General features: G+C 43.8%; 1 protein-coding gene across 6 annotated transcripts in view; it reads right to left on the bottom strand.

Annotated features, from left to right (window-relative positions):
• Positions 1–229: 229 nt before the first annotated feature.
• SHROOM3 (shroom family member 3) overlaps positions 230–10,529 on the bottom strand; it is a 300,238-nt gene continuing 289,938 nt past the window's right edge. For 4 of the 6 annotated variants that reach the window (XM_078068808.1, XM_078068805.1, XM_078068807.1 and 1 more), the window contains 2 exons: positions 9,989–10,261; positions 231–4,762 (listed from right to left, as the gene is read on the bottom strand). In XM_078068808.1, the coding sequence (XP_077924934.1) occupies positions 4,394–4,762; positions 9,989–10,261 (642 nt within the window). In that variant the 3' untranslated portion in view covers positions 231–4,393. Of the gene's footprint in view, positions 4,763–9,988; positions 10,262–10,529 lie in introns of all 6 variants that reach the window. The other 2 variants (XM_078068803.1, XM_078068804.1) reach the window with 1 other exon arrangement.

Below are 10,529 nucleotides of genomic sequence, written 5' to 3'. Positions count from 1 at the left end.
TAACTCATAATGATGTAGTTGAGTAAACGTGACAGGGCTTTGAATTCTCGGATTGTTATTACATAAATTCATGTTAGTCTTTCTGTGATGATGATAAAAACTGTACAAATGGTTGGTATCAGTTCATCTCAAATGGTGAAGTGTATCAGGACAACCCAGGGAACTTATATAGGTGCAGATTCGCAGCCTCCATGGTGGTGTCTCAGCAATAGGGATTTTTTAAAAGATTTATTTATTTGAGAGAGAACATATGAGTCGGGGGGAAGGGCAGAGGGAGAGAATCCCAAGCAGACTCCTGGTTGAGGACGGAGCCCAATGTGGGGCTGGATCTCATGACCCATGAGATCATTATTTGAGCTGAAATCACAAGTTGCACGCTTAACCGACTGACGCACCCAGGCGCCCCAGCAATGGGCATTTTTAACAAGCACTCCTGTGATTCTGATGCAAAGTATTTTTGAGAAACCATGATTTAGTGTCTGAATGAGCTTCCATAAGAAAAGTGAAACTTTATTTAGAAATAAGAATAAGAAAACTGTTCATGTGTTCCTTTCTGATTTTAAAATGGTCTTTATCATTTCATCTCATGCTTCATCCCAGAGTTAAGGCAACAAGGAATACCTTGTCCCCAGTATACTGTTTCTGTGTGGAACGGCCCCTTCACATTTGTCTGATCATTTTACACTTTGCTGGGGAGGGAGTTCTTTCAGGCTGAAGTTCTTCCTTTTTCTTGCCAGTAATGAGGTGACTAAGACTCATGCTCTTCTAAAGGAAAAGAAAATAATAATTCCAACCTAATAGACTAAAACGAATAATGTGGAAAATTAAAGACAAGTAAATTTGGAACCATATAAGAATAAAACGCCAACATTTTCCTGGTATCCAGAAAAAAACCCCAACATCTTGGTAAAAGATACTTAAAATATAAGCTTAAGGTAGCACTCATATTAGGAACAACTGTGATCTTAACTTTTACACTCAGAAGTGATTGTAGATCAGGTACTAACAATGGAATAATAGGAAAACTGGGGTATACCAGGCTGGTTTCTCCTGATTTCTCTTTTGTATGTCTCGAAGGCCCTCACTCCTCACTTTAATAGCTTGTGATTCTTAGGGGTTGATCCATGCTTGCTAATCTTCAATTTTGGAAACCAATTGTGCAAAACAAAACCTAAAATGTTCCCCTGGAGCAGAGGAAAAAATGTTTGGTTTCAACAGTGTCTCTTGGAAAACCTCAGACACTTTCACTATGGAACCTTCCGGCATTCTTTGGGGTTAAGTAGCCACCACAAGAAACAAAACAGCAGGAGAAAGCCCTGAGTCAACCAGCGTGTAGCAACATGCCCAGAACTTCTCAAGCGGCCCAGAAGTTGGAGGACTCCCAATTTTGTTGCAGGACCTTGTCCCTTCTTAGAACTTCACAGGTTCCTTGAGTATCAGCATTTGGACTATTGCAAGGCCATCCCACACCCACCACTTCTGATGGGACCTGGTATTTCAGGAATGATTGCATCCACAGGGACAGTTATTGACTGTGAACATACATCCTTGAAGTCTTGACCAACAACATGCTCAGGGTTGATTTGCTTATGATCTTGGCCTAAGGTATTGTTGGGAGGAAAAAGGATGGCTTCTGTAGATGACTGCTTTTTGTTCTTAAAGATTTTACTTAAGCGAGAGAGAGAGCACAAGCAGGGGTTAGTGGCAGAGAGAGAGAGGGAGAAGCAGACTCCCCACTGAGCAGGGAGCCCAATGTGGGACTCGATCCCAAGACCCCGGATCATGACCTGAGCCGAAGGCAGACACTTAACCAACTGAGCCACCCAGGCGCCCCAAGATGATAGTGGAAAGAGAATGCAAAAATAGGAAAGGGATAGAGAACAGACTTACTGTTGAGCTAAAGGCATTTAAAAATTAATAATGAAAATTAAGTTAGTGGTTTTCTTTTCGTCAAGCAAAGGTCAAGTCCTGCTATAGTAAGCATCACATCCCCTAAGAATTAGTTTTCATAGTTGCACCTGATACCTCCCTCATTTCACTTAATGACAGAACATCTCAGTGTAGCAAAGGAAGGGATGATGTCCTAGGCATGCCCTGTGCTTGACATGTATAAATTAGAAAAGTGATTGAAAAAGACTTACAAAGTGTGCCCAGTCAAATCCTTCAGAAGAATCATTTTGGAGAGTGTTGGGAATGTGGGTGGCCCCAGAATCCCCCTGAGGAATTTCACTGGGAGCAGCTGAAGACATTTTTTGGCTGGCTCCCACCTGGTCTGATGGAAGGAGTCACTCAGTGTCAGCAAGACACAGTTAATTACCAACCGGAGGTGATCTGGGGCTCCCGTGTTGGCCTAAGCCTGAGGAAATGTCAGATGCTCTGTTTTTCTCTACCTCAAAATGACCATGTGGTGTGGATGCTGAACGCTGCCACAGGTTCCACCGAGTCCCTGGGAAATGGGACCTTTGGATGTGAGAGAGCAGCTTCTGACAACATTCCTGGGAGACAGAGGCGCTGTCTCACTGTACCAATGGGAGTCAGCGTCTAACCTCCAAAAAGGGAAGCAACAGCTTTGGTTGATTGCTCACAAGAAACGTCTGGGTGGCCTTTGGTTCTAAGCTCATCAAAAGACATCTGTATCGGGGAACAAAACTATAGTTTTGAAGTTCTTAACCAGAAGATACAGTTCATCAAGTAATTAAAATGTACTAGGGGAGAAAAGGGCATTTGGTCTGTCATACAAGTTTTACTCTTCAGTTCTCTATAGTACTTGCAGTCCAAATGAGCAGAGGTGGCCACTAGCCATGGGTTGAGCACATGAAAACAGCAACAAACTAAACCAAAGCCCAGGATGCACCACCTGCTGTAAGTACGAGGTTGTTGCTCTCCTGGCCGCTGGCAGCCATCAGCATAGCCTGGCCACTGGCCCTAGCCTCCTTCCGCCTCCCAGTCTGTTTGAATAGACTTACAACTTGGGCTCTAGAGTACCCTCCAGAGAGTCATTATTGTGAAGCAAAATCCTAGTCTTCAGATGCACTGTGCAAACTTCAGATTGATAGTACAAAATCAGTCTTCAGATATTAAGAAGGCTGTTTTTAATGGTGGTTGATAGGCTTAACAATTTAGGAAAACTTTTAAAAGCATCATTAAAACATAAAATCTTTAAAGAAAAAAAAAGGTGGGGGGCGCCTAGGGTGGCTCAGTCGGTTATGTGACTGCCTTCGGCTCAGGTCATAATCCTGGAGTCCCAGGATCGAGTCCTGCATCAGTCTCCCCACTCACCAGGGAGTCTGCTCCCCTTCTCATGCTTTCTCTCTCAAATAAATAAAATCTTAAAAAAAAAAAATCATTAAAACAGCCTCATAGTATATCTCTTAAACAGGTTACATTTAGCCCAAATCCCATGCAGAAGGACAGCATGAATTCAGTTTTGAATTGGTTTCTGACTTTCCTTGTATACAGATTGGAGAGCTGTTGTCCTTGTTAGTAAAATTGAGCTCTATCTCCCCACCAGGGTGGGAATGCCAAGAAGCACTAGGAAATGATGTGATAGCCATGTTGCACAAATCCTTCTTCCTGGGCAAGGTGTAGTGTTCCAACAGGAACACTACAGAAGTAAAGTGGTGACAACTGGCAGCAGGGGAAACTGGGATTCCCCAATTTTAACACAAGTGTAGAAGGTCTGCTCATATTTGTACAAATAAGAGCAACAAGCCAAGGGTTGAAGAAAAAACCAAAAGTCTCCACGCTCAATGTGACTATCTTTGGAATTCTTCATTTCATTAAGGTTTTCACAAAATACAAAGCTCAAACGCAATTGTCTACGTCCACCACAAAACAGAATCAAATAAGTGGTTAGCACACAAACATAATGATTTTTTCATTTTAAAAAATATAAATAACAACAATGTTCAAGGTTTTACAGTTTTCTTCTGTGTGTGTTTCTTTTTAAGGCTTTATGTTGCAGACCCTTCATTAGTGAGTTCTTATATCTGTCGTCAGGACACACTGCCCACAAGCAAGGAAGGCCGCTGTGGATACATTCCTGAGGGTGACACACACTCATCTATGTTGCCTCAGCCTGTTAAAAACTAACCAATCAAACGCCCTCCAAAGAGTTCTCACAGTTTCATTAATTTTCCTTCTACTAGAAAGTGAGAATAGAAAGGGCTAAGTTCCCAGCAGCATTCAAGCTCTCAGATCAATCACGTAGGGCGAGAAGGAAAAAAAACAAAAAACAAAAAACAAAAAAAACAGGCTTTTTCCTGGATAGAATTTTTTCCTTTTATCCAGAAAAACCCCAATGAGTTTAAACGGTGGTTTGCACTGAAACAGTTTTCAGATTAAATAGTGTTGAGAGAAAGGGTGATCTTTTGGTTGGGTCTTTTAGAAGAGGTTAAAGTGGAGAGGTTAATGTCGGGAAAACACCACTTACAGTACACCCCCCAGCAGGAGCCATCTCACTCTCCAGGTCTGGGGGCAGAGCCAGGGCCCCTGCCTTGGGAATGAAATCTGAGGGGAGACTCTCCAGCAGACACTTGACTTGTTCCTGGCCTAGCTTGATCTTGTCGTCCAGCTTTCGCTGCTCAATGAGGAGTGTTGACTTCATTTTCACAAAATGCTGGTAATCCTGGAGTTGCTCCTCTGAGAGGTAGTTGGCCAGGATGTCCAACACCACACGTTCCCTTCGATCCAGGTTCTCCTTGAGCTCTCGGGCATCCTCGTGCTGCCCAGCCAGGACCTTCCTCTTCTCATTGAGAGAGCTCTGCCAAGGCGAAACAAACAGATCAGCAGAGGGCAAGGCAGAGGAAGGAACTGTCTGCAGAGACACCTTTTCCAGGCTGTGAAAAGTACAAGTTTCTATTTCAGTTGTCACTCTAGAGTAAGGAGACAGACTCTTTTTGAAAATCAGTTTATTACCCTTCTGTTGCATGTATATAGATCTCTAACTTGTAAGTCACATGGCAGCTTTAAGAGAGATGACATAAATTGGCTGGGGTAAAAGCTTGACTTGAGGCTTCTAGATTTAAAAGGACAATCAGTAACTCCACTTACATGAAGTACTTAGGGGTTACATGTACCTATATGAGTAGTCAAAAGCATGGAGATACAAAGTAGAATGGTGGTTGACAGCTGCAGGGAAGGGGTGAATGGAGCTGTTTAATGGATATAAAGTTTTAGTTCTGCAAGAAGAAAAAGTTCTTAGAGCTCAGTTGCACAACAATGTGAATATACTTAACACTAATGAACTGAACACTTTAAAATGGCTAAGAAGGCAAATTTTAGGTTATGTGTAGTTTACCATGATAAAAAACTGAAGGGGGTAAAAAAAGACCAATCTTTAAGTTACCTTGAGCATTTACAAGTATTTACATTTATAGCGTTTTTCAAAGTGTGGACCACCGGCAGCAACATCTCCTGGGAATTTGTTAGAAATGCAAATTATTTTATTTTATTTATTTGAGAGAGAGTGAGAGAGAGCATGCACAAGCTGGGGAAGAAGCAGAGGGAGAGAGAGAAGCAGGCTCGATCCCAGGACCCTGGGACCATAGAAATGCAAATTTTTAGGGCCTGTTCCACCTACTGAATATAAAGCTTAGGGCCCAGAAAGCTGTGGTTGAAGCTTTCCAGGTGATTCTTCTGCAGTTGAAGTTTGAGAACCTCTGCCCTGATCCACAAATAACAATGGGAATGTCATATTTCCCATGTCTAAAGAAATCTGTTTCTAGTTTTCGGGCCTCTGAATCTAACATGAGAGAAATTCTATTTAACAATAATGGCAATTTCATATTCTGAGCATTTCTTTTTTTTTTTCCAAAGATTTTATTTATTTGACAGAGGGATAGAGAGCAAAAGTAGGCAGAGTGGCAGGGAGAGGGAGAAGCAGGCTCTCTGCTGAGCAGGGAGCTGGACATGGGGCTCAATCCCAGGACCCCAGGATCATGACCTGAGCGGAAGGCAGACGCTTAACTGACTGAGCCACCCAGGCGCCCCATATTCTGAGCATTTCTTATACAAACCCAATGGTAAGGTAGCATGTTATCTTTAGGGCTAATTTACTTTATAATAATCTTTAACATGGCTTTTTATGCAACATGTTGACTTACAATGAATGTCATTAAAATTTTTTTTCATTTTATATTTAATCATTTAGACTTTTAAGGCCAAAGTGATTGAGAAACATTAAAATGAAAATCAAGAGGTATATCTTTAATCTTATTTCATATGTAGGCTTATGAAAAGTTCACAGACCATGTGTCTTTACCTTAACTTCCCTTGAGCTAGCCTGTCAGATCTTACATAATAATGCCCAGGGGAAAAGCTACAAAGTTATAGGTTTATCTTACAAATATCTCCATTTTCATGGCTTCCTTCCCCTAATCAGAAAAACACACCAGATGGGGCACCTGGCTGGCTCAATCAGTGCAGCATGCAACTCTTGATTTCAGAGTTGTTAGAGCCCCATGTTGGGTGTAGAGATTGCTTAAGAATAAAATCTTAAAAAAAAAAAAAAAAGGAAAAAGAAAACCCTTAGGGGTGCCTGGGTGGCTCAGTCCGTTAAGTGTCCAATGCTTGGTTTCAGCTCAGGCTCATGTCATGACCTGAGAGTTGTGAGATTGAGCCCTGTGTATGGCTCCACGCTGGTGTGTGGAACCCGCTTAAGATTCTCTTTCTCTCCCTCTCCCTCTGCCTGCCACCAGCTGAAGTCTCCCCCTACCCCCTTGCATGCACTTTCTCTCTCTCAAGAACAAAAACCCCTTAGGGATACATGCTCCCCAACGTTTATAGCAGCATTATCTACAATAGCCAAATTATGGAAGCAGCCCAAGTGTCCATCAGTATACACTCACCGCATCTTCTTTATCCGTTCATCTATACACATACACACACACCATGGAATATTAGCCATAAAAAAGAATGAAATCTTGCCATTTGCAATGACATGGATGGAGCTAGAGAGTATTATGCTAAGTGAAACAAGTCAGAGAAAGACAAATACCATGTGATTTCACTCATATGTGGAATTTAAGAAACAAAAAACAAGCAAAGGGAGAAAAAAAGAGGCAAACCAAGAAACAGACTCTTAACTGCAGAGAACAAACTGATGGTCACCAGAGGGGTGGTGGGTGGGGATGGGTCAAATAGGTGATGGGATTAAGGAGTGCACTTGTGATGAGCACCGGGTGATGTATGGAAGTGCTGAATCACTATATTGTACACCTGAAACTAATATTACACTGTATGTTAACTAACTAGAATTTGAATAAAACTAAAAAAAACCCAAAAAACCCTTAGGGACTTAATCTGAATGAAGACACCTTTCAAAATACTGTAGAGAAGTTAAAAAGTGAAAACCTCTTCCTCACCTTTAAAAAAATTATGAAATATTTTACACATTAGAAATGTATAGAGAATAGTAGAATACCTGTGTACCCATCCTTAACTGTGCCAATTCTTAACAGGAGCATTTATCATATTTTCTTCAGATTAAAAACAAAAATTAGAGATTTAGTTGAAGCCTGATACACACTCTCCCATCCCCTCACCCCCCCATGACCTTTATCCTACAATGGCATTTGTTGAGCCACTTATTCTTCCTTCCCTCATTTCTACTTATACTTTCAGTTTAAGATTAATCATTATAAAAACTATGGATGTATTTTGCATGGGAGCATGCACATATTTGTATTCAAGAGTGTGTGTGTTACGTTTAAATGTTGAGCTGAATTAAGTTCTGGAACAGCTCCTCTTCCCCTAACTAAAACTGTACCAGTGTTCCTTCTCTCACATACCTGTGGCATCCATCCCAGTGGCCAAACAGGAAACGAAAATTTAGTTTCTGCTTTCCTCTTCCCCTCATCTAGCACGCCTTACTAATTCAAACTCATTCTCTCACTCCCTAGTCTCTATCCCTATGACAACAGCCTAAACGAACAGCCTAACTCCTTCTGGCTAGACTCTTAGCATAAGTCCCACTCCTCCCCGGGCAGATTAGGTTATAAAATTAGTTTATGGCTCTTCCTGGCCTACCGACTGAAGTCCTGTCTATAAGGTATAACCCACAAGGTCTTTGTGACTGTTTTCTGTGCTGGATACTGCTGGGCCCTCCAGATCCACTTCTCAGCCCTGCTCTGTGTCTAAGGAAGCTGAACGGTGCAGGCTGCACCAGCTGGGCTCCCTTCCCTCTGGGCTTGGCCAACGGGAGTCATGGGCAGGAGACGGGAGGGAGGAAGAACCTGGGGCCCCTATCTCTGGCTCCTTCCTTGCCAGGTAGTGGGGGCTACATTAGCTCACCAAGGCCTCAGTGCTGTAGGACAGACACAGAGTTCTAATAAGGACTCCCTCCTCCAAGTGATGCTAACACTGGGAGAATAGGGAGCTTCATTATCTCTTCTTGGTCCTCCTTACTCCTTCCCACACCTTCACTGAACTTTCTCTGCTTACCCCGGTTGATTGAACCCTCTACTTCCTGTGAGTTCCCTGACTATACACTTTTCTATTATCTCCTGTAACTTGAGATTTTTAAAACCAAGCAATCACTCTGTTTTAGACACGCCAATCATATATGTATGGTTCTAGAACATGCCATGGTCTTTCTTGACTTTGTCGATGACATTCCCTCTAAATGGTGAAGCCCTCCCCTCTTAGTCTGTGTAGAATTAAGAAATTCTCCTATACCCTGTTCAAGTGTCACGTGTGCCAAGTCTTTCCTGGGCTCCCACCAACACCTGAGAAGCGTCTCATGGGCTGAATTTGTCGCCGTGTTGCGGCATATTGGATGCACTCGCTGCTTCCACGCTGGTTTTCCTCATTCTGCACTGAGTTCCTTGAGCGCAGGGCCTGCGTTTTAGTCGGTGTTCATCACTAGCATGCACAGCACTGGGTATTTGACAGGCAGGCACTACATTTCCAGATGAGGAAGCTAAGACTCAGCACAGCCTCATGAGGAGCGTACGTGCAGGAAGGGGGTTGCCGCTGCAGAAAGTTCTTGTATGCTCAGTCAGTTTCTTAATACGATCTAGACTTTTTCTATTTGGAAAAAAGACATCTTCCCCTTTAATGTAATGTATAGGAGAAATAATTGGGAAATCCCTCATGGCACTGAAAGAGAGCTGTAGATAGGAGAAGGAGCCAGAAAGCAAAGCTGGGGCGCCTATCACCTTCTAGCATAATATGTAAGTACAATAGTTACAGATGCGTTGATTGTCTGACCTCTCTCGATAAGCTCCCTGCGGGCAGGGATCTGGCTGCTTTGCTCACGGCTGTATCCCATGAGCCCGGTGGCATACATCAGACAGCCAGTGTTTGTGGTAAAGATGAGCAGGTGAAGAATGCTCCGTAACTACAGAATTAAGTTCAACCTAGTGAATAAAACGTGGGGTCTGCAGCAGGACCCCTCCTATCCTGGCTCCATCACGTGCTGGCCTGTTGTGAGGATTCAGTGAGCCCGCAGATAAAGTGTGTAAGCCCACCGTGCCAAGCAAAGACAAAGGACTTGAATGTTATCCAGTGTGGGCACCACTGTTGCTACCTGTCCTCTTCCTTCCAGCAGAGGGCGCAGTGGGGACACGAGGGTGCATCCTCACCGAGGGCCTGCAGCCCCGCACTGCACCGGCAGAGTCCCTGGAGCTTGAGCCCCTGTTCCTGCGCCCTCTCCTCAGTCCCAACAGTTTCTTTGTCCCTCTCTCTTTTTCTAATGTCAACCCCCACCGTGCTGTTGTCTCTTCTTTTTCCTGGGATAGAAAGGAAGGAAAGACATTCTCGCACCTGTGTTTTTACTTCCCTAAGTATTCCCTGAGCCTGAAGTGTCAGCATTACCTCTTAGCATGCAAGATGCCTTCTTCTGTGTTTCCTGGTAACCTATACATTGGACTCTCTGCCCCAAAGAGATCGTAATCTTCTCCAGAGAAGGGATCGTGTTTAATTGCGCCCCTCTGTGTACGTGGCTTCAGAGGGAAAAATTGCTGAACTAAATCGCTAGGCCACCTACCCTTTCTTCGTTACTGGCATCCTCGCTGAGGCCGCTCAGGACGTTCTCCACACGGGCCAGGCGCCCTGAGAGGGAGAGCAGCAGGTTTACCACCTTGTCCAAGTCCCCGATGAACATCTTGTACTTGTCAAACTCATTGGGCTTGCAGAGCTCGCTGATCAAAGCCTCCACCTCTTCCCCCAAGGCATTGTTGAGCTTGATGTCCATCAGCAGACTCCCTTTCGCTTCCTGGAGGGTCTCAAGCTTGTGGGTGAGGCTTCCAATGAGCTCGGCCTGTAATCGCAGAGGAGACACACAGCGAAGGTTAGCCAGTGCAGTTGTCAGTGGAAGGACTGACTTCTCCCAGCCACATCCTGTCTTCTCAGGGCACAGCTGAAGGTCCCCTACTCTGTATGGACTGCCCCCCAACATTAGGCCACAATATTCTTTCCTTTCCCTGACTGTCTACAACTGCCTTTCTCTGAGTCTATGCAGTCCTCACAGGCCAACGCTAGGCTAGACGTCACCTCGTAATGTTTCCCAGTTGTCATACTACATACAC

This window comes from Halichoerus grypus, chromosome 3 (assembly GCF_964656455.1).
Source record: "Halichoerus grypus chromosome 3, mHalGry1.hap1.1, whole genome shotgun sequence".
Lineage (NCBI taxonomy): Eukaryota > Metazoa > Chordata > Mammalia > Carnivora > Phocidae > Halichoerus > Halichoerus grypus.
This window is presented reverse-complemented; position numbering and strand designations above follow the sequence as displayed.